Here is a 25,187-nt window from a genome sequence, read left to right as displayed (position 1 = left end):
AAGGAACAGCAGTCCATCTCAGATGTTTGTGGTCAATTTCAGAGGTTGATACACAAAAACTCGCGGGTAAGATACACCATGTTAGCATGGCCTGTCTGGCATGGTCGTACGGTCATGACGATAATCAAAACTACGATGATCTGATGCATACACCGAGTTGCAACATGTGTGCATCTAATGTGCATTACGCGCAGCACATGGGAGCTTGGAAGATAACCAATTTTAATTTAATGGTTACTTGCAAAGTCACAGTGCATAGGAAACAAAACAGATTTCTCATATCTGCATCCCGTTAAGTTAAATCAGCCATGTGATGACAGAGATGCGGTGTATGGATATCAATACTCAATCACTAACTTCAAATAGGCTCCCTCGATCTATACGGTTCAACCATGTTAGAGAAGTAACAAAATCAACATACAGTTGGTCGAGATTATATGTTTGCAAGGTATTTATGATAAAAACTATTACGGTGCACTGACAATAATCCCAACCTTTTTATCCCTGATAAAACATAGGTAATATTTCGGTACATTTATTAACCAGTGAAGAATATTGATGTTTTCTCTCTCATTTATTGCGGTTTCTTGGCAGTTCTGTTTGGAATCATTTTGGCTTTAAATTATTTTGCACATGCTGACAGTTTCTTCTGATTGGAACATGATTAACTGGTATCTTACATGATGTGGGAAGCTGCATCAAGACTGAACGTGGGTGAGGTGAAATGGGTGAATATTTCACTCATATGACGACATGCATGCGTGTGTATGTCTGGCTGCTTGTACTAGCCCAGACGTAAGTTGGTTTTATGGTGCTAGCTCACTGAGACTCTGAGCCAACCATTTCTTGTTGTACCCATTAATACCGAGAGCCTGGCAGGGACCAACAAGTACCACATTTTAACATCTTTTGATATGACGCAGCTAGGGATCGAACCCTTGACCTTCCGCTCTCTGGGCAGACGCTTTAACCACTACACCGCAGAGGCGGTGGAAAGTGAGTGTGTGAAAGTGAGTGAGTGAGTGAGTGTGTGAAAGTGAGTGAGCGAGTGAGTGAGTCAGAAGCGGTTGAAAGTGAGTGAGTGTGTGAAAGTGAGTGAGTGAGTGAGTGAGGTTTTATGTTGCTTTTAGCAATATTCCAGCAACATCACAGCAGGGAACACTAGAAATGGGCCTAAAACATTATACCCATGTGGAATTGAACACAGGTCTTTCATCAAAACAAGCGAATGGTTTAACCACAAGGCTACCCCACTGACCCAGATTGAGCGTGAAGTCAGGGAGCCTATGGAGCCTCATCAGACATGATCGATTCACCCATCCAAATGTGGTTCACCTGATCCACACTTGGGTCATCTGTACAATTCTGGTGTTCTGAACTACATTCATAGCATACAAAACGGCAGTCATAGAATCCCAAAACGGCAGTCATAGCATCCCGAAACGGCATAAAACTTGTCAAAGATGGCAGCGCAAGGAGACGAACAGGCTTTGGTAAATAATGTTTTTCGTCACTATGAGTCTAATCTTGAAAATTTGGTATCGGGATGTAGCGCATCAACCCCCTATTGTAGTAACCTTCAAACCTATGTTCATACTTCTCAAGTGTTAGGCTTGCGAATCTGCACAATGCAGTCCCTAGTTCGACCAAAGAGGGTTTGTACTTTGTTGTCAACATGTTGTGCTACTGTTTCTCTTCCGTTTTGCTCCCCACATGGGCGCAATGTGTGAAGCCCATTTCTGGTGTCCCCCGGCGTGATATTGCTGGAATATTGCTAAACACGGCGTAAAACTAAACTCAATCACTCACTCACTCACTCACTCTTCAGTTTTGTAAAGTTTTGTTTTGAGTTCAGTTCTGAGGATTTGTTCACCGTTTATATGGTAGGCCTAATGATTAGAAAACACATTCCAGCTGCCATGCTCTACCTGACCAGCAATGGGATGACATGAGATTTTTGTTCAGACGTAGCAGGTACTAAGATCCAAATTGAATGAGACAGTATCTCAAATGAATAAGACTGTATGTGTTATGAAAGATTCCTTAGGGATCTGAATTGAATGAGATAGTATCTGTTATGGCTAAGACTGTATCTGTTGAAGATAACTTCAAGATCAAGGTTAGAATATTGACCTTCAGCAACCCATGCTTGTCGTAAGAGGCGACTAACGGGACGAGGTGGTCCGGCTCGCTGACATGGTTGACACATGTCATCGAGGCGACTAACGGGACGAGGTGGTCCGGCTCGCTGACATGGTTGACACATGTCATCGTATCCCAAACGAGTGGATCGACACTAATGATGTTTACCACTTGATTGTCTGGTCCAGATTTAATTATTCACAAACTGCTGAATATTGCTGAGTGCAATGTTAAACATCAACCAAAAATGTTATGAAGGAAAAGCATGGTGTAAGCAACATGGCAGAAGGAAACAATCCCGAACAGAAGCATGCTCAGAAAGTTCTACAAAACTGATCATTTGTTGTGTGGTAAGACACATATGGGAGTATTTCACAACCAGCAATGACGTCAAACTCTTTGGAGTAATCTACAGGCGTCACCCTATCCATGTGGTTAATTGCTCTTGTGCATATAATTTCACACCACTTAAGTGCGAGGCATCAGACTTATGTAGGATATTTAACATCACGCTTTACGGACTATTTTTCTTGTGCCACAGCAGTTTTTGAAATGTCTCACCATGAATAGCTATACCGTTGCTGATGAGGCCAACAGCAATGTTGAGTCTACGTGACATGCCTCTCTGAGAGGCGATAAGGATCTCCTGGTAAGTGTCACGTTGTAACTATCACTGTGAGTGGGTGGGTAAGTGAGTGAGTGAGTGAGTGAGTGAGTGAGTGAGTGAGTGAGTGAGTGAGTGAGTGAGTGAGTGAGTGAGTGAGTGAGTGAGTGAGTGAGTGAGTGAGTGAGTGAGTGAGTGAGTGAGTGAGTGAGTGAGAGGAGTGAGTGAGGAGAGTGAGTGAGTGAGTGAGTGAGTGAGTGAGTGGTGAGGAGGAGTGAGTGAGTGAGTGAGTGTGTGGAGTGAGTGAGCGAGTGAGTGAGTGAGAGTGAGTGGGTGGAGGAGTGCGTGAGGGAGCGAGAGGAGACGATAGACTGAGTGGAAGGAACGAGAGAGAGAGTTGAGTTCAGTGTCATTTGTTCTGGGCATAAGGGCCAAAGTAGTGTACATAGTGATTGTTTACCATTCTGACAAAACCATCAAGAACCTTGGATCAGAGCAAATTGCCCACACTTTCTGACACAAAAATAGCGTGACCTCTCACGAGGTATCACATAGTCATGATGACATCTCGCTGTCAAAATGCATAAAAGACAAAAACAATAACTGCCTGAGTCAGTGAGTCTGGTTTATAGCTGTATGAAACAGTGTGGTGGGTGGACCAGGGAACTAACTGACAGGAATCTCCCTTGGATTATAGCTCCATATCAGCAGAGTCTCACCCACAAAGACATCGAAACATCGCTCTGAAATCCCATCTGATCTCTGATGATCTCCTGATGTCCAACACCAAGCATTTAGATGCACTGAACGTGTATGAGATACTGCCTTACATTCATCTTTTGTTCACAAGGGACTGAAAGAAGCGTGTGTGAGATATTCACCCCTTTTCAAGAAGAAGCGTGTGTGAGATATTGCCCAGTATTCACCTTTTGTTCACAAGGGACTGAAAAGAAGCATGTGTGAGATATTGCCCAGTATTCACCTTTGTTCACAAGGGACTGAAAAGAAGCATGTGTGAGATATTGCCCAATATTCACCCCTTTCTCAAGAGGAGACTGAGATGAGATGTGCGTGAGATATTGCCCAGTATTCACCTTTTGTTCACAAGGGATTGAAAAGAAGCGTGTGTGAGATATTGCCCAGTATTCACCCCTTTTTCAAGAGAAGACTGAGATGAGATGTGTGTGAGATATTGCCCAGTATTCACCCCTTTCTCAAGAGAAGACTGAGATGAGATGTGTGTGAGATATTGCCCAGTATTCACCCCTTTCTCAAGAGAAGACTGAGATGAGATGTGTGTGAGATATTGCCCAGTATTCACCTTTTGTTCACAAGGGACTGAAAAGAAGCATGTGTGAGATATTGCCCAGTATTCACCCCTTTCTCAAGAGAAGACTGAGATGAGATGTGTGTGAGATATTGCCCAGTATTCACCTTTTGTTCACAAGGGACTGAAAAGAAGCGTGTGTGAGATATTGCCCAGTATTCACCCCTTTTTCAAGAGGAGACTGAAAAGAAGCATGTGTGAGATATTGCCCAGCAGTCACCTGCTGTTCACTATGATGGGGGTGAAATATGTGAGATTATGAGAAAGACTCACCTATTGTTTTCCTGTTTGAACTCTTCTTCCTCAAGGTTGACCACAGCGATGGCCATCAACTTGCCAGAGTCCGCCATCTCATTCAGGCCACCGCCTGCAACAGGGGGAATGCTGGGAAACGTTCCCGATTCACCCATCTGTCCAGCGAGCTCTTCCGGACAACACCATCCTCATCTGGTCAATATACAGATTCAAACTCAGTCTACTTATCATGGCAATGACAAACTCTTCCCTTGATCAACTAAGTTATTACTGTGGAAGAGAATAAAGCATGATGAATTGATTCACAGGTTCCTGACATGCCCAAGGGAGATAACACTGCACTGCAATTTGTGTTGTTGTAGGTAAAAGCTGAAGCATATGTAATAAAACATGTCCTTCTCTCAAGACAGACAGACATCATCGATGCAGGAATGAAAATATATTGCATTACCCAAAACCAATTCTTATGTCTTAGCAGCACTAAAACTATTTCTGAATGGAGTTTTGCTCTGATTAAAAGATACTGACAAAAGGAAAGGAATGTCCCTTTCTGCCAATGTTTCTTAGTTCTACATATTCAAAGACTAAAGGTGAACATAATATACAAAACAAACTGAAGTGAGAGGAACATACCTTCATATTCATAGTAAGTCCCATCTTTAAAAACAACTACAGCTGGGTAGCCTTTCAATTTCACCTTCTGAAAACAAAACACAATCAATCTGTATCAAATCACTATCAAGTAACTTAAGTCCAGCTTCAATTGGTTAAAGATCAATTAATCAAGACAATCAAGTCACAGATAAAGACGTTAATGTAAGTCCGTCCAAGATACAACACATCCTAAAACACTGTAAATGTAATTTGAATATTCATGTGTAAGGTAACAATGGTTCATGTCATTATAGTATATCATTGTTGAGGTCATATGTAATCATGTAACAATGGTCCATGTCATTACACTGTATCATTGTTGAGGTCATATGTAATGATGTAACAATGGCTCATGTCATATGTGAGGTCAATGATGTAACAATGGTTCATGTCATTACAGTGTATCATTGTTGAGGTCATATGTAATGATGTAACAATGGTTCATGTCATTACAGTGTATCATTGTTGAGGTCATATGTAATGATGTCACAATGGTCCATGTCATTACAGTGTATCATTGTTGAGGTCATATGTAATGATGTCACAATGGTTCAATGGTTCATGTCATTGTCATTACACATATGTAATGTAACAATCATTGTTGTTGAGGTCATATGTATCATTGTTGAGGTCATATGTAATGATGTCACAATGGTTCATGTCATTACAGTGTATCATTGTTGAGGTCATATGTAATGATGTCACAATGGTTCATGTCATTACAGTGTATCATTGTTGAGGTCATATGTAATGATGTCACAATGGTTCATGTCATTACAGTGTATCATTGTTGAGGTCATATGTAATGATGTGTCATTACAATGGTTCATGTCATTAATGATGTAACAATCATCATGCATTTGAGTGTATCATTGTGACGGTCATATGTAATGACAATAACAATGGTCATGTCATACATGTATCATTGTTGACGTCATATGTAATGATGTCACAATGGTTCATGTCATTACAGTGTATCATTGTTGAGGTCATATGTAATGATGTCACAATGGTTCATGTCATTACAGTACATCATTGTTGAGGTCATATGTAATGATGTAACAATGGTTCATGTCATTACAGTGTATCATTGTTGAGGTCATATGTAATGATGTAACAATGGTCCATGTCATTACAGTGTATCATTGTTGAGGTCATATGTAATGATGTAACAATGGTTCATGTCATTACAGTGTATCATTGTTGAGGTCATATGTAATGATGTCACAATGGTTCATGTCATTACAGTGTATCATTGTTGAGGTCATATGTAATGATGTCACAATGGTTCATGTCATTACAGTGTATCATTGTTGAGGTCATATGTAATGATGTCACAATGGTTCATGTCATTACACTGTATCATTGTTGAGGTCATATGTAATGATGTCACAATGGTTCATGTCATTACAGTCATGTATCATTGTTGATCGTCATATGTAATGATGTAACAAATCAGCCGTCATTACACCATGTCATTATGTAACAACTGTATCATTGTTGAGGTCATATGTAATGATGTAACAATGGTTCATGTCATTACAGTGTATCATTGTTGACGTCATATGTAATGATGTAACAATGGTTCATGTCATTACAGTGTATCATTGTTGAGGTCATATGTAATGATCTTACAATGGTTCATGTAATAATATAAAGTATACTGTTGTTGAAATGTAAGTGTCATGAATGATAAAGTAATAATTGATTCCAACCAAGATAAGATTGTGTTCAATCTCTGTTGCTAAAATCTTGATTCATGATAATATCCAGGTGATCTAATATTTTAGGAGTGATTCTTTGAATATCCCCCTGATTCTGTTCACAGATTTGTTCAGCTCCATACCAAAGCAGCAAATAGCTGACACTCAGTGATGTGACTGAAGTACTGTTCACAGCTGTGCAACATCACAACTAAACTTACTCACAGAATATTCATCACATTTTACGCATTTCTTGTGGTTATCATGGTGGACATTCATAAATACCTTGAAAGAACATGTTCTTCCCGAGTCATGATACTTCAAAAGCCTTCAAAAGACCACATGCAATGGTTTCAGAAAAGCAATATTGAAGCCCCGCTATGTGAAGGCGATAAAACAAGCCTCTGTTTTCCATAGGTCAGACAAGGACAAATATAACTTTATTTTCTGACAGAAAACATTCACTATGTCCCCAAAATGTCCTGTTTGGCACTACAAATGATTTATCTGAAGAAGAAGCTGCCGATCAATGGCCGAAGAAAGAGCTGATGACATCATACAGTGTCCTTCATCCGAGCAACAACCTCACCTGCTGTTTATCAATCACGCTCAAGCAAGCACAAAACAACAACAAGGATAATGTATACTATCAACAGAAACCTCAAAGAAGACTTCAAAGAGAAACTCTGCTGCTATTTTTCCAAACCACCAATTCCAAACACAACCAACCATCAACAATTTCCACAAACAAAATTTGGAAGAGTTTACAGTTTAACAGCACCATAAATAATGGAAACAAATCACAAAACAAGCAAATGTATGCCATACAAACAAACGTTGTTGTTTGTGAGAAATGGAAGAATCACATGTTCAGGAAATGTCTTGTTCTACAAATACTACCACTTAAGAAGTCATATTATTCTTCTCATATGTTTAGGAAAATCATTTCTTACGCCTTTTGTAAAACCTGAACACAACTTTCATCCATATTTCAGCTGTATCAAAACTAGTGGAACAACACTTTCATCTGTATTTCATCTGTATCAAGACAAGTGGAGCTCCACTTTCATCTGTAATTCATCTGTATCAAGACAAGTGGAGCTCCACCACTTTCATCTGTATCAAGACAAGTGGAGCTCCACTTTCATCTGTTTCATGTCATATCTGTATCAAGACAAGTGGAGCTCCACTTTCATCTGTATTTCATCTGTATCAAGACAAGTGGAGCTCCACTTTCATCTGTATTTCATCTGTATCAAGACAAGTGGGACACCACTTTCATCTGTATTTCATCTGTATCAAGACAAGTGGAGCTCCACTTTCATCTGTATTTCATCTGTATCAAGACAAGTGGAGCTCCACTTTCATCTGTATTTCATCTGTATCAAGACAAGTGGAGCTCCACTTTCATCTGTATTAAGACAAGTGGAGCTCCACTTTCATCTGTATCAAGACAAGTGGAGCTCCACTTTCATCTGTATTTCATCTGTATCAAGACCAGTGGGACACCATCTTTCAGTCTCCATTTCATCTGTATTTCATCTGTATCAAGACAAGTGGAGATCCACTTTCATCTGTATTTCATCTGTATCAAGACAAGTGGAGCTCCACTTTCATCTGTATTTCATCTGTATCAAGACAAGTGGAGCTCCACTTTCATCTGTATTTCATCTGTATCGAGACAAGTGGAGCTCCACTTTCATCTGTATTTCATCTGTATCAAGACAAGTGGGACACCACTTTCATCTGTATTTCATCTGTATCAAGACAAGTGGGACACCACTTTCATCTGTATTTCATCTGTATCGAGACAAGTGGAGCTCCACTTTCATCTGTATTTCATCTGTATCGAGACAAGTGGAGCTCCACTTTCATCTGTATTTCATCTGTATCAAGACAAGACAAGTGGAGCTCCACTTTCATCTGTAATTCATCTGTATTTATCTGTATCAAGACAAGTGGAGCTCCACTTTCATCTGTATTTCGAGACAATCTCCACTTTCATATCATCTGTATCAAGACAAGTGGAGCTCCACTTTCATCTGTATTTCATCTGTATCAAGACAAGTGGGACACCACTTTCATCTGTATTTCATCTGTCGAGACAAGTGGAGCTCCAATCTGTATTTCATCTTATCAATCAAGTGAGCTCCACTTTCATCTGTATTTCATCTGTAAGACAAGTGGAGCTCCACTTTCATCTGTAATTCATCTGTATCAAGACAAGTGGAGCTCCACTTTCATCTGTATTTCATCTGTATCGAGACAAGTGGAGCTCCACTTTCATCTGTATTTCATCAGTATCAAGACAAGTGGGACACCATCTTTCATCAAGACAAGTGGGACACCACTTTCATCTGTATCAAGACAAGTTTATACTGAAAAAACATTGAATATTCCCAAACATCAAATTTGTCTTATCTAATAAAACATCAAATTCATTTCTATAAGACATAAAACAAAATTCTTGAACATTCTCAAAACTTCATCTGAACATGCCAAGTGTCAGTTCCTTGGAGTCTCTTCTGCATGTAGTGGTAATCACCCTGACTTATTTCTCATATTCCCTGAAGGATCTCCATCAATGAAGGATACACACCAACGAAATACAAGTAAACAAGCTCTGACCTGTCCCTGCTGTACACAACACTGTTTTCACATAGAGAGCCCTTGCATTCCAACTTCAATCAAAAAGCATCTGTCCCAGCAATAAAATCATAGAAATGTAAACAACACAGACACAGAAATAGAGTTTATTGAATAAAATTATGTTCACTGTTGCAGAATCGTGTTGGAATTTTTAAAAAAGCTTAGCTTTAAATGATCTTCAATTATTTCATCATGACAAATATCATAATGAAAACCCATGAATGATCACTCAGTATTTAAACTGAAAACATATAAAGATGAATTTGGTTTGCTGAATCATTTAAGAAATGCTTGGCTGTGAATTCATCAAGGAGGGAGGGGATATCTGCCCAGATCTTAATGACAATCACTTCTAACAACATCAGACTCCCATGAATTAGTTGTAGGTAGTGGGAATCTTAGAGCCTTGCTCAATTTGACTGTTCTGGTACTGGAACATTCATCATGTGATCAGGTTAGTGGTGCTGTATGGTCAATCAAGTGATGCCTGTAGTGTATGGTCAATCACTTGCTGGTGGTGTATGGTTAATCATGTGATGCTGATATTGTTTGCTCAATCGAGGGATGCTGGTGGTTTATGGTCAATCAAGTGATGCTGGTGGTGTATGGTCAATCAAGTGATGCTGCTGGTGTATGGTCAATCAAGTGATGCTGCTGGTGTAGTTTGGTCAATCACTTGCTGGTGGTGTATGGTTAATCATGTGATGCTGATATTGTTTGCTCAATCGAGGGATGCTGGTGGTGTATGGTCAATCAAGTGATGCTGGTGGTGTATGGTCAATCAAGTCATGCTGGTGGTGTATGGTCAATCAAGTGATGCTGCTGGTGTAGTGATGCTGGTTTGGTGGTCAATCACTTGCTGGTGGTGTATGGTTAATCATGTGATGCTGATATTGTTTGCTCAATCAAGTGATGCTGGTGTTTTTGTGTGGTCAATCAAGTGATGTTGATGGTGGTGTACGGTCAATCAAGTTATGCTGGTGTTGTTGTTTGGTCAATCAAGTGATGCTGGTGTTTTTGTGTGGTCAATCAAGTGATGCTGATGGTGGTGTATGGTCAATCAAATGATGCTGATGGTGGTGTTGTTTGGTCAATCAAATGATGCTGATGGTGTATGGTCAATCGAGTGATGCTGGTGTTTTTGTGTGGTCAATCAAGTGATGCTGATGGTGGTGTATGGTCAATCAAGTGATGCTGGTATTGTTTGGTCAATCAGGTGATGCTGGTGGTGTATGGTCAATCAGGTGATGCTGGTGGTATTGTTTGGTCAATCAAGTGATGTTGGTATTGTTTGGTCAATCAAGTGATGCTGGTGTTGTTGTATGGTAAATCAAGTGATGCTGGTGTTGTTTGGTCAATCAAGTGATGCTGGTGTTGTTTGGTCAATCAAGTGATGTTGGTATTGTTTGGTCAATCAAGTGATGCTGGTGTTGTTGTATGGTCAATCAAGTGATGCTGGTGTTGTTGTATGGTCAATCAAGTGATGCTGGTGTTGTTTGGTCAATCAAGTGATGCTGGTGTTGTTTGGTCCACATCATGAAATGTTACAGCAGCTGCCATAGAGAGCCGCCTAGAAAACCAACTAGAGTGGTCTGAGAAGAACATGAAATAAACAGCTTGAAAATCAATCAGGACACAAGTCTCATGTTTGACAACATCATCAAGATTCCAGCTACAAATACGTGAAAAAAACTTGACAGTCAGCTATCTGTCTAAGCCCTATTTGACAACCTGCACCAAAAAATGCCTAAAAGCATTTGAAACCGTGATGACAAAAGCTTTACAGGCCCCAAGTGATCTTTTGTTTACTTGTTGAACAAAATTGAAAGCACTTTGGAAGCAGCTGCATTTTCACTAAACAGCCAAGTTAAAACTCTTCATTACTGAAAATAGAACAATAAAAGCAACAGTTAATTACATTCAACTGAAACAAGACGATAATTCACTGTCGGTTATGATCCCCAAAATATTGTCTCAAAAAAATATGGAACTTGAAAAGATAAAAAAAGGGAAAAAATCAAAAGCATGATTCGACAGTAACAGCTAATTGTTTGTACAGTTGTGGCCTTGTACTCTGGTTGCTCGTAGAGTCAATATGACCCCTCTGGGGATCATTATGTATGCATGAATATCGTGACTTGATGTTGCAAATATGGTGATATGATAGCTCAACAAACCAAGGGAGACAACTCTTATTACAAAAACAACCAGTGCTGGGACTTCTTTTTTTTTCAACTCTTTTTTCAGAGTAAAACTGTCATTCATCCAAAGAACAGATGTGGAAAACATGTCACTGGGAAGGAGTTAGTGACATGCGCTTTGAGGTTCTATATCAGATTTCCAAGTTTTTGCAGGGGGGTCTACATGATATTTGATATATATAGCACTAATTACTTATCCCAGTGCAAGGATATCAGTCATTAGTGAAAAGGAAATCCAAACATAGCCATCTAAAAATAGTTTTATAACAAAGATTGTGAAATAATCCATCATTCAAGAATAGGTCCATCTGAAAAAGGCTCTTCTGCAGTGTCTGACATGTTTCTTTAGCTGAGATATTGCAGTAAAGAGCTTGGGGACATTCTGTTCTATCAAAATAACTGGTCCCAAACATTGGTCCCCAATAAGGGTCCTCCAATACTTCCAAACAATGGTCTCCAACAATGGTCCCAATCCATGCTCCCAAACAATAGTCCCCAACAATTGACCCAATCCATGATCCCAAATAATAGTCTCCATCAATAGTCCCCAACAATGGTCCCAATCCATGATACCCAACAATAGTCTCCAACAATGGTCCCCAACAATAGTCTCCAACAATGGTCCCAATCCATGATCACAAACAATAGTCCCGAAAAATGGTCCCCAACAATGGTCCCAATCCATGATCCCAAATAATAGTCTCCATCAATAGTCCCCAACAATGGTCCCAATCCATGATACCCAACAATGGTCCCAATCCATGATACCCAACAATGGTCCCAATCCATGATCCCCAACAACAGTTGCCATCAATGGTCTCCAACAATGGTCCCAATCCATGATACCCAACAATAGTCCCCAACAATGGTCTCCAACAATGGTCCCAATCCATGATCCCCAACAACAGTTGCCATCAATGGTCTCCAACAATGGTCCCAATCCATGATACCCAACAATAGTCCCCAACAATGGTCCCCAACAATGGTCCCAATCCATGATACCCAACAATAGTCCCCAACAATGGTCCCCAACAATGGTCCCAATCCATGATACCCAACAAAAGGCCCCAACAATGGTCTCCAACAATGGTCCCAATCCATGATACCCAACAATAGTCCCCAACAATGGTCTCCAACAATGGTCCCAATCCATGATCCCCAACAACAGTTGCCATCAATGGTCTCCAACAATGGTCCCAATCCATGATACCCAACAATAGTCCCCAACAATGGTCCCCAACAATGGTCCCAATCCATGATACCCAACAATAGTCCCCAACAATGGTCTCCAACAATGGTCCCAATCCATGATACCCAACAATAGTCCCCAACAATGGTCTCCAACAATGGTCCCAATCCATGATCCCCAACAACAGTTGCCATCAATGGTCTCCAACAATGGTCCCAATCCATGATACCCAACAATAGTCCCCAACAATGGTCCCCAACAATGGTCCCAATCCATGATACCCAACAATGGTCCCCAACAATGGTCCCAATCCATGGTCCCCAACAATAGTCTCCATCAATGGTCCCCAACAATGGTCTTCACTAATGGTCACCATCAGTGATCTGCAACACTGTCCCCAACAATGATCCCCAATAACAACAGAGTATTACTAGGAGTTAATATCTGTAATATCCTCTTTGCAAAAAAAAGAAAAACTATTTCAGAGGAAAATCAAACCATGTGCTAATTACAATAATACCTCCTAACATTAAAAAAGATGGCTTCAAGTTGGCAACTCCATACTTCCAGTTACATGGCAGGCTTTGTTTTGAACATGTAACACATACAGCATTAGATATTTCATTATGGTAAGTCATTTCAGAAATAATATTGGGATGGCAGACACAGATAATAGGCGAGATATATGGATATTGTCTATACTGTGCTTAAAATGTAAGAATTGGCTTTCACTTTGTGGGAGTTCGCTGACGTATGAAACGTCATTGTAAATCAAAGGGTAGTGTGTGTTACAAACTGGTTAGTTGAAAAATGTTGTAACATGAGATTCAAAGCCTAGAGATATTTCGACTTTAAACTGTAAATGAATTCTTGAACCACAAGGCTACCCTACCGCACCTAAGTTACCATGAGTGAGTGAGTTTAGTTTTACGCCGTACTCAGCAATATTCCAGCTGTGGGCTGTAAATAATTTAGTTTGGACCAGATAATCCAGTGATCAATAGCATGAGCATCGATCTGCCCAACTGGGAACCGATGACATGTGTCAACCAAGTCAGTGAGCCTGACAAGCCGATCCTCTTAGTCGCCTCTTACCACAAGCATGGGTTACTGAAGATCAATTCTAACCCCGGATCTTCACAGGTATTCAGTTACCATGACATCAGAGAAATCAATAGTAATGTCACAGTATTCCAGATCAATGGCACGACTGTCTCTCAACTATTAGAGTTCACCAAATGGGTGAGGAACTGGATTGGTTTTAATGCCACTCTGAACCAGGTTGAAGTCATATACCCTTTGAACCCAAAGAGATGTTATACCAGTTATAACACAGCAGGTCAACTAAACAAGGAGAAAATCCCAAAATAATGCCTCCTCAGACATTTACCACTTGAGCATTCGATATGCCTGGAAAAATAAAATCACTCTGAATCTGGATTTGAATCCACAATCATAGGTGTCTGACATGCCTTAGGGAGATAACTCTAGTAGTTATATAATGATGGTCTGGACCACTTCCTCTTATAGGCTTATTTCTCATATTCCCTGAAGGATCTCCATCAATGAAGGATACACACCAACGAAATACAAGTAAACAAGCTCTGACCTGTCCCTGCTGTACACAACACTGTTTTCACATAGAGAGCCCTTGCATTCCAACTTCAATCAAAAGCATCTGTCCCAGCAATAAAATCATAGAAATGTAAACAACACAGACACAGAAATAGAGTTTATTGAATAAAAATTATGTTCACTGTTGCAGAATCGTGTTGGAATTTTAAAAAGCTTAGCTTTAAATGATCTTCAATTATTTCATCATGACAAATATCATAATGAAAACCCATGAATGATCACTCAGTATTTAAACTGAAACATATAAAGATGAATTTGGTTTGCTGAATCATTTAAGAAATGCTTGGCTGTGAATTCATCAAGGAGGGAGGGGATATCTGCCCAGATCTTAATGACAATCACTTCTAACAACATCAGACTCCCATGAATTAGTTGTAGGTAGTGGGAATCTTAGCGCCTTGCTCAATTTGACTGTTCTGGTACTGGAACATTCATCATGTGATCAGGTTAGTGGTGCTGTATGGTCAATCAAGTGATGCCTGTAGTGTATGGTCAATCACTTGCTGGTGGTGTATGGTTAATCATGTGATGCTGATATTGTTTGCTCAATCGAGTGATGCTGGTGGTTTATGGTCAATCAAGTGATGCTGGTGGTGTATGGTCAATCAAGGATGCTGCTGGTGTAGTTTGGTCAATCACTTGCTGGTGGTGTATGGTTAATCATGTGATGCTGATATTGTTTGCTCAATCGAAAGTGATGCTGATGGTGGTGTATGGTCAATCAAGTGATGCTGGTGTTTTTTGGTCAATCAAGTGATGCTGATGGTGGTGTGGTCAATCAAGTGATGCTGGTGTTGTTGTTTGGTCAATCAAGTGATGCTGGTGTTTTTGTGTGGTCAATCGAGTGATCCTGGTGTTTTTGTGTGGTCAATCAAATGATGCTGATGGTGGTGTATGGTCAATCAAGTGATGCTGATGGTGGTGTTGTTTGGTCAATCAAATGATGCTGATGGTGTATGGTCAATCTGAGTGATGCTGGTGTTTTGTGGTCAATCAAGTGATGCTGATGGTGGTGTATGGTCAATCAAGTGATGCTGATGGTGGTGTATGGTCAATCAAATGATGCTGCTGGTGGTGTATGGTCAATCAAATGATGCTGATGGTGTATGGTCAATCAAATGATGCTGATGGTGTATGGTCAATCGAGTGATGCTGGTGTTTTTGTGTGGTCAATCAAGTGATGCTGATGGTGGTGTATGGTCAATCAAGTGATGCTGGTATTGTTTGGTCAATCAGGTGATGCTGGTGGTGTATGGTCAATCAAGTGATGTTGGTATTGTTTGGTCAATCAAGTGATGCTGGTGTTGTTGTATGGTCAATCAAGTGATGCTGGTGTTGTTTGGTCAATCAAGTGATGCTGGTGTTGTTTGGTCAATCAAGTGATGTTGGTATTGTTTGGTCAATCAAGTGATGCTGGTGTTGTTGTATGGTCAATCAAGTGATGCTGGTGGTGTATGGTCAATCAAGTGATGCTGCTGGTGGTGTATGGTCAATCAAGTGATGCTGGTGTTGTTTGGTCAATCAAGTGATGTTGGTATTGTTTGGTCAATCAAGTGATGCTGGTGGTGTTGTTCGGTCAATCAAGTGATGCTGGTGTTGTTTGGTCAATCAAGTGATGTTGGTATTGTTTGGTCAATCAAGTGATGCTGGTGTTGTTGTATGGTCAATCAAGTGATGCTGGTGTTGTTTGGTCAATCAAGTGATGCTGGTGTTGTTGTATGGTCAATCAAGTGATGTTGGTATTGTTTGGTCAATCAAGTGATGCTGGTGTTGTTGTATGGTCAATCAAGTGATGCTGGTGTTGTATGGTCAATCAAGTGATGCTGCTGGTGGTGTATGGTCAATCAAGTGATGCTGGTGTTGTTTGGTCAATCAAGTGATGTTGGTATTGTTTGGTCAATCAAGTGATGCTGTTGTTGTATGGTCAATCAAGTGATGCTGGTGTTGTTGTATGGTCAATCAAGTGATGCTGGTGTTGTTTGGTCAATCAAGTGATGCTGGTGTTGTTTGGTCCACATCATGAAATGTTACAGCAGCTGCCATAGAGAGCCGCCTAGAAAACCAACTAGAGTGGTCTATGAGAAGAATATGCAATAAACAGCTTGAAAATCAATCCGGACACAAGTCTCATGTTTGACAACATCATCAAGATTCCAGCTACAAATACGTGAAAAAAACTTGACAGTCAGCTATCTGTCTAAGCCCTATTTGACAACCTGCACCAAAAAATGCCTAAAAGCATTTGAAACCGTGACGACAAAAGCTTTACAGGCCCCAAGTGATCTTTGGTTTACTTGTGGAACAAAATTGAAAGCACTTTGGAAGCAGCTGCGTTTTCACTAAACAGCCAAGTTAAAACTCTTCATTACTGAAAATAGAACAATAAAAGCAACAGTTAATTACATTCAACTGAAACAAGACGATAATTCACTGTCGGTTATGATCCCCAAAATATTGTCTCAAAAAAATATGGAACTTGAAAAGATAAAAAAAGGGAAAAAATCAAAAACATGATTCGACAGTAACAGCTAATTGTTTGTACAGTTGTGGCCTTGTACTCTGGTTGCTCGTAGAGTCAATATGACCCCTCTGGGGATCATTATGTATGCATGAATATCGTGACTTGATGTTGCAAATATGGTGATATGATAGCTCAACAAACCAAGGGAGACAACTCTTATTACAAAAACAACCAGTGCTGGGACTTCTTTTTTTTCAACTCTTTTTTCAGAGTAAAACTGTCATTCATCCCAAGAACAGATGTGGAAAACATGTCGCTGGGAAGGAGTTAGTGACATGCGCTTTGAGGTTCTATATCAGATTTCCAAGTTTTTGCAGGGGGGTCTACATGATATTTGATATATATAGCATTAATTACTTATCCCAGTGCAAGGATATCAGTCATTAGTGAAAAGGAAATCCAAACATAGCCATCTAAAAATAGTTTTATAACAAAGATTGTGAAATAATCCATCATTCAAGAATAGGTCCATCTGAAAAAGGCTCTTCTGCAGTGTCTGACATGTTTCTTTAGCTGAGATATTGCAGTAAAGAGCTTGGGGACATTCTGTTCTATCAAAATAACTGGTCCCAAACATTGGTCCCCAATAAGGGTCCTCCAACACTTCCCAACAATGGTCTCCAACAATGGTCCCAATCCATGCTCCCAAACAATAGTCCCCAACAATTGACCCAATCCATGATCCCAAATAATAGTCTCCATCAATAGTCCCCAACAATGGTCCCAATCCATGATACCCAACAATAGTCTCCATCAATGGTCCCCAACAATAGTCTCCAACAATGGTCCCAATCCATGATCACAAACAATAGTCCCGAAAAATGGTCCCAATCCATCATCCCAAATAATAGTCTCCATCAATAGTCCCCAACAATGGTCCCAATCCATGATACCCAACAATGGTCCCAATCCATGATACCCAACAATAGTCCCCAACAATGGTCCCAATCCATGATACCCAACAACAGTTGCCATCAATGGTCTCCAACAATGGTCCCAATCCATGATACCCAACAATAGTCCCCAACAATGGTCTCCAACAATGGTCCCAATCCATGATACCCAACAATAGTCCCCAACAATGGTCTCCAACAATGGTCTCAATCCATGATACCCAACCCAACAATAGTCCCCAACAATGGTCCCAATCCATGATACCCAACAATAGTCCCAACAATGGTCTCCAACAATGGTCCCAATCCATGATACCCAACAATAGTCCCCAACAATGGTCCCAATCCATGATACCCAACAATAGTCCCCAACAATGGTCTCCAACAATGGTCCCAATCCATGATCACCAACAACAGTTGCCATCAATGGTCTCCAACAATGGTCCCAATCCATGATACCCAACAATAGTCCCCAACAATGGTCCCCAACAATGGTCCCAATCCATGATACCCAACAATAGTCCCCAACAATGGTCTCCAACAATGGTCCCAATCCATGATACCCAACAATAGTCCCCAACAATGGTCCCAATCCATGATACCCAACAATAGTCCCCAACAATGGTCTCCAACAATGGTCCCAATCCATGATCACCAACAACAGTTGCCATCAATGGTCTCCAACAATGGTCCCAATCCATGATACCCAACAATAGTCCCCAACAATGGTCCCCATCAATGGTCCCAATCCATGATACCCAACAATAGTCCCCAACAATAGTCTCCATCAATGGTCCCCAACAATAGTCTCCATCAATGGTCCCCAACAACGGTCTTCACTAATGGTCACCATCAGTGATCTGCAACACTGTCCCCAACAATGATCCCCAATAACAACAGAGTATTACTAGGAGTTAATATCTGTAATATCCTCTTTGCAAAAAAAAGAAAAACTATTTCAGAGGAAAATCAAACCATGTGCTAATTACAATAATACCTCCTAACATTAAAAAAGATGGCTTCAAGTTGGCAACTCCATACTTCCAGTTACATGGCAGGCTTTGTTTTGAACATGTAACACATACAGCATTAGATATTTCATTATGGTAAGTCATTTCAGAAATAATATTGGGATGGCAGACACAGATAATAGGCGAGATATATGGATATTGTCTATACTGTGCTTAAAATGTAAGAATTGGCTTTCACTTTGTGGGAGTTCGCTGACGTATGAAACGTCATTGTAAATCAAAGGGTAGTGTGTGTTACAAACTGGTTAGTTGAAAAATGTTGTAACATGAGATTCAAAGCCTAGAGATATTTCGACATTAAACTGTATATAGATATTCTATCAATACCAGATTAATAACCTTTTTTTTCATCAACATTATCAAGACTTTGGATCAGTAAGTTTTCCTCACATTCCATTCACCTGCGTTCTGTTATCACAGCTGTCATCAGTTACCAACAGTGAGTGAGTGAGTGAGTGAGTGAGTGAGTGAGTGAGTGAGTGAGTGAGTGAGTGAGTGAGTGAGTGAGTGAGTGAGTGAGTGAGTGAGTGAGTGAGTGAGTGAGTGAGTGAGTGAGTGAGTGAGTGAGAGTTGAGTTTTATGCCGCTTTTAGCAATACACCAGCAATATCATGGCGAGGGACATCACAAAAGGGCTTCACACATTGTACCCATGTTGGGAATCGAACCTGGGCCTTCGGCATGACAAATGAATTCTTGAACCACAAGGCTACCCTACCGCACCTAAGTTACCATGAGTGAGTGAGTTTAGTTTTACGCCGTACTCGGCAATATTCCAGCTACATGGCGGTGGGCTGTAAATAATTAAGTTTGGACCAGATAATCCAGTGATCAATAGCATGAGCATCGATCTGCGCAACTGGGAACCGATGACATGTGTCAACCAAGTCAGTGAGCCTGACAAGCCGATCCTCTTAGTCGCCTCTTACCACAAGCATGGGTTACTGAAGATCAATTCTAACCCGGATCTTCACAGGTATTCAGTTACCATGACATCAGAGAAATCAATAGTAATGTCACAGTATTCCAGATCAATGTCTCTCAACTATTAGAGTTCACCGAATGGGTGAGGAACTGGACTGGTATTAATGCCACTCTGAACCAGGTTGAAGTCATATACCCTTTGAACCCAAAGAGATGTTATACCAGTTATATCACAGCAGGTCAACTAAACAAGGAGAAAATCCCAAAATAATGCCTCCTCAGACATTTACCACTTGAGCATTCGATATGCCTGGAAAAATATAATCACTCTGAATCTGGATTTGAATCCATAATCATAGGTGTCTGACATGCCTTAGGGAGATAACTCTAGTAGTTATATAACTGTCCTCGTACACGGCCTCGGTGGATATATTCAACAACAAGGAATCGGTGTCTAAGCTGGCGAGCTCGGCTGTACATCGAATGATGTCTCTACCCGAAAATCACTATTTTATACTAGGCGCTGGGAGCGGAATTACGTAGAAATAAGCCTATAAGAGAAAGTGGTCCAGAACCATCATTATATACCTACTACTCTGCATAGTGAACTGCCAAAAAAGACTGGGCCACCCCTGCCCAACACAGAGCACTCAGGAAAATCACTTTTGACTTTTGTATTTTACAATGTTTTGACATTTGCAAATTCCATACGTTTCAAATGATATTTAAAACAGATGGCAGTTTTAATTTCTTTGTTCCTCTATTTTGCATACCACACTTAACAATATTACAGTGTTGTTTTTGTTTGTTTATTAATGGAGCACTCAGCAATATTCCAGCTATATGGTAGTGGTCTGCAAGCAATCGAGTCTGGACCAGGCAATCCAGTGATCAACAAAACAAGCATCGTTCTATATAAATGTTATAAGCTGACATTGTCAAGGAAGTCAGTGAGAATGACCACCCTTTAGTCACCTCTTACGATACGCATGTGTTGCTGAAGACCAGTTGTAGCCCGGATCTTCACAGGAAGCAGCAATGTGATAGTAGCCTGTAAGTTATCAAGTGTGGAGTCTGGTTTGTCTTGACAATGAAATCCACAAGCATGATGACAGTTTTGTCTCGACATTGGATATCAGTATATTTACAAACACTCAAAGTGACAACTTCAATATTGAAGAGAACTCTTTTTCGAGACAGGACTACTTCCAACAGGTACTTACAAGGGCTTCTGGCAGGATATTTCTGGACCCAGCGTAGAAATACCCTTGAACTATGTATTTTTCTGCTACTGTTGCATACATGGACTGAAATGAAAATACAAAACATAAATCATATGCACACACACACAAACAAATAATTCCTCACAAAAACTATCTCATCAAATAGTATCGTGTTAACACTTCATACATTTATTGATTCAATTCCTTCAAACAGGATTTGACTGTTGTCTGACACTGAACGCCACACTCAGCAATATTCCTGTTGTATGATGATACATTCTCAGAATATGGTCCAGACAATCAAGTGATTGACATTCTTACACAACAGTGGAGAGTGTTGTAAGTTTATTTACCATGTCAGACAATGGCAGAAAGTGACTGAAACACTCATAAAATATACAAAGGTTTGCAAGGTAAAAAGCTGATAATTTGATGCAGAAATAATTTCATAAGAATGGTGAAAGATTCTAATATGCAAATCATATCAAATACAATAAACAATTACACTTAGCTTTCTTTGACAAAATACAAAATATATTGTATTTAATAGTTTTGCCAGAATTTGGTGTCAAATATTGCAATGATTCTGCTGAAATCATAATACTAGCATCTGTGATGATGTACTGGCGACCTTAACTCCTATCCTCACAGGATCGTACTCACATAGAGTTCCTCATTCACGTCATCTTCACCAATATGCAGGAAGAATACGTTGTCAGCGTGTTTACTTTTGGCCTCATTGTACTTCCCAACACTGGCCAACTTCCTCACCGCGGGACTGAAACAGAACAATGAACAACGTGACAAAGTGTTTCCTATTCATATTCTATTCTTGATAGTATATCATGTGTGTGATCATCATCAGTGATAGCTATGTTATCAATGGTAACTTTATTATAAGTGGTAGCAATATAATAATCAGTGTTAGCTATATCATCATCAATATCATATTCTCTTTTCTTTTCATTATTTTGAGACTTAAAATGCATTCAGACTGTACCACTCCAACCACCTGTTGGAGAAGTGAAGATATGAGTTGGTTCCTCAGTTCATGACATAAGACTGGAGTCCATATAAACTGAGCGATTAGTCAGATACATGTCAGATCTTGGACTGTTAGCAGCAGTCTCAAAGTCCCAGAACCTTATTACTTCCCTTCTACCAAGCCCTTACTGTAATCATTCATACCTAAACAAAGCAAGTCTGGATTTTCCACAGGTTCTGAACCTCCCATCTCACTTGCGGTCATTTTCAATTTAAACAGAGTGGTTTCTTTCTACAAAAATTATATATTTTCAAAGGCTCAGCATTCACTTAGCATCACCTCTACAATTTCTTTTTCACTGAAGTAATCACTAACATATTATCACATTCACAACATGAATCTAAACATCACGATACCTCACTGTAACTTCATGTATTTTCATGAGTGTCAATTCCTGAATTTGTCATTTAGATTTTCTTATTGTGATACAAACAAAACAGCACTAAGATTTGATCTGTTTGATGAGAAGTTGGTGGGTAACAATAGAGGCATGATCCTTTATTGATGACAACTTATTTATACTACTATGCAGTGTTTCAGAATAGATTCTTAAAATGTTGTCAAGCTTGACAACGGTATAAGGATCTCTACCCAAATGGCACATTGTAAGACAAAGAAGTTGTCATCCATAAACTAAGATTTATATGTCCTTTAAAACCACCTCACCCTTGTGCCCGTTGAGCAAATTCCATGATATCTTCTTTGGTCCTGTCTCCTCTGTGAGTGTAGACATTACCTCCACTGAAACTTAATTACACATCAGCACTGAGAAACAGCCATACACTCAAAGGATGACTCCTATAAACACATAGACATAAATTTCAGCATGTTTTATTAAGAGACTCTGGTGGGCAAAGAAACATTCACAAAATTACCACAATGCAGCAATCTCATCCTAGATAAAATGAAAAGAGGACAAATAAAAGCACAAGTTGCATAAGTAATTTTTTTAAAAGTTCATCTTTACACATGTGATAACTATCTGGAGACTGCAGCATGAAGTCAAAGGGAGACAACTCCAACAAGCACATAACATCAATGGTTCAGTTGCATCTTTGAGAGGTCATATTAGGAATTATACGATCATCTAACTCCTGTGGTTTAAGGTGAGAAACAAAGAGATTAAGCATCATTTTGCATTTACTTACAACTTGATGGTTGGAAATCCTCGAACGTCAAACTCCGAGGACACACTTGAGAACCTTGTGGCATCTATCTTGCCGACCCGGATCGGCGTGCTCCTGAGTTCGCGGAACACCTGGTGGAAGATGGGCTCCAGCTTCTTGCAGTGACCACACCACGGGGCATAGAACTGAAATACAGCTTGTAGGATTAACAATGTCCATAAGTGCAAGAGATTTGTTTCACACTGCTTTGAATATTGCTTCAGTCATATCACATCTCAGGATGCAGATCTAAGATTTTATCACTTGAAATCCATGAGCATGGGTAAGTTATAGTCAAGCCTAGAATTATGACCAGTTTGAAAATCTGTGGTTTATATTCAGGACTATAGGTTTCAGGCGCCTGAAGGGCAAACACAACGCAGCAATTAGTTGTGTCGCAGATCAGTGGGTGATATACATTCATTGATGATGCTGATTCAAGATCTCATATTAAGCCAATAAATGTATACAAAATGCTGAAATTCAATGGATCCATAAAACTGCATTCATTCAAATACAATGAAAATACATATATTGTGTACAGTGAGTTTCATACCTCCACCAACCAGAATCCCTCTTTCCTCTGCTCTAAGAATCTGAAATGTCAATTGTAAATAATATTGATATCAGAATACATAATATATATACATACATATGATACAACATTGTCCCTATTTCCTCTATGCCACCTACAGCCAGTACTAATCAATGCCTTCAAATATTGATACAACAAACAAGCGAATACTTTTAGCGTACCTTTACAAATCAGCACCACAACAATTTCTATGAGAACAATCTCTGTTGTAAAAGCTGGTAAGTCACAAGTTACAGAGACAAGTAACCGGTTTTTGTGAAAATCCATCTGAATTGAACTTGCAAACTTCAGAATGGGTAGTCATGAACAAAAGAGGAAGAAGTGGTGACAGACATATGCTCAGATTACAGGGTGCCATTGTGTTGTCTGACTTCAGTCTACAGACATTTGTCACAGTAGTAACAATGCCATTTGGCCCATTCCACAAATGGAAAGTAGATCCTGGCATCAGAGCTCATGACTACGTGTGAATAACAGGATATACACTATCTCGGACACTTTACGGATAGCATGGATTGCAGAAACGAAAAGGAGGAAGGCTTTGATCCTTGATTCTAATATATTTTTGTGTGTGATGACAAAATGCAAGTGAAACTACACAAAAATGAAAAGAATATCCTGACAAGTGCATTTATTTGCATGCTTTGATGCTTCAGCTTCAGTGCTTTACAATTCATTGAGAAGGGGATAAACCCCTCAGATATCAAATTTTGTCATCACAAACCTAACTCATTCATTGCAACAGAGGTCCTATTAGTTCAGATCTGCAACGGTTGAATTGGAACAGCATCCACAATAAATACCCACATTGCTTGCAGAAATGTTAGATCATCGAGGGTGTTTTGACCGTGTATAATGCAACAAGATTTCACTTTTGATGACAAAGGGAACTGTGATATGTTTGTAAACTTAATAGAGCTATATTCTAAGTGCTGTCGGCTTTCTGACATGACATGGCCAAAGAAGAAAACAACATGCATGTGATGGACAAGAGCAGACTACCGGTCAATAGCACTGTTTAGTACTGATTAGATCTATATTGATCGTGTTTGATTATAGAGATTTATTACCTTCTGAGCAATGAATCCAATGACTACTAATGGCATGACACTACTATTTGAAACTTCTATTCGTGACACTGTCGATTACTGACAACCACGCCCATCTTTTCATCGGCTGCTATCATTCTCACTTACCTGTCATCCAACTCTAGCTGTGCCGTACAAGCTGACACCAGAGCTACAAAATGAAAATGAAATGCAGGTTTATAAGCGCTTAATATTGATTTAAATCACATAGGCACAACATTAAGTTAAAACTGAGCAAAAATATTACCCAAAACAACGACCAAATTTTCTGCCATGGGAGCCGCCATGTTTCAACATAACAGTGCTGCACAAAATATATAGAAAAATTGTGATTAGATAAAAA

At 39.8% G+C, this 25,187-nt stretch overlaps 1 protein-coding gene across 1 annotated transcript; it reads right to left on the bottom strand.

Annotated features, from left to right (window-relative positions):
• Positions 1-4,346: 4,346 nt before the first annotated feature.
• Positions 4,347-25,146, bottom strand: LOC124272359 (protein disulfide-isomerase TMX3-like). Its single transcript, XM_046707531.1, has 9 exons — positions 25,092-25,146; positions 24,953-24,995; positions 23,718-23,757; positions 23,144-23,307; positions 22,662-22,742; positions 21,614-21,728; positions 20,951-21,034; positions 4,962-5,028; positions 4,347-4,520 (listed from the first exon to the last, which is right to left on the bottom strand). Exons 1-9 carry the CDS (start codon positions 25,129-25,131, stop codon positions 4,429-4,431), a joined length of 726 nt encoding a protein of 241 aa, XP_046563487.1. The 5' UTR covers positions 25,132-25,146; the 3' UTR covers positions 4,347-4,428.
• Between the last annotated feature and the right edge of the window lie 41 nt (positions 25,147-25,187).

Source organism: Haliotis rubra, unplaced genomic scaffold (genome assembly GCF_003918875.1).
Source record: "Haliotis rubra isolate DU_JTF1 unplaced genomic scaffold, ASM391887v1 Scf103, whole genome shotgun sequence".
NCBI lineage: Eukaryota > Metazoa > Mollusca > Gastropoda > Lepetellida > Haliotidae > Haliotis > Haliotis rubra.
The sequence above is the reverse complement of the archived record's forward strand: the minus strand, read 5'-3'. Positions and strand labels throughout refer to the sequence as shown.

What these genes read in the sequence shown, in the direction of transcription:
- LOC124272359 (XM_046707531.1), bottom strand. Translation starts at nt 25,131, where the DNA reads ATGGCGGCTCCCATGGCAGAAAATTTGGTCGTTGTTTTGG. An exon ending in AGGGATTCTGGTTGGTGGAG is followed by an intron (nt 23,308 to 23,717) that starts GTATGAAACTCA and finishes GCTGTATTTCAG; the next exon opens with TTCTATGCCCCGTGGTGTGG. An exon ending in GGATTTCCAACCATCAAGTT is followed by an intron (nt 22,743 to 23,143) that starts GTAAGTAAATGC and finishes TGTGTAATTAAG; the next exon opens with TTTCAGTGGAGGTAATGTCT.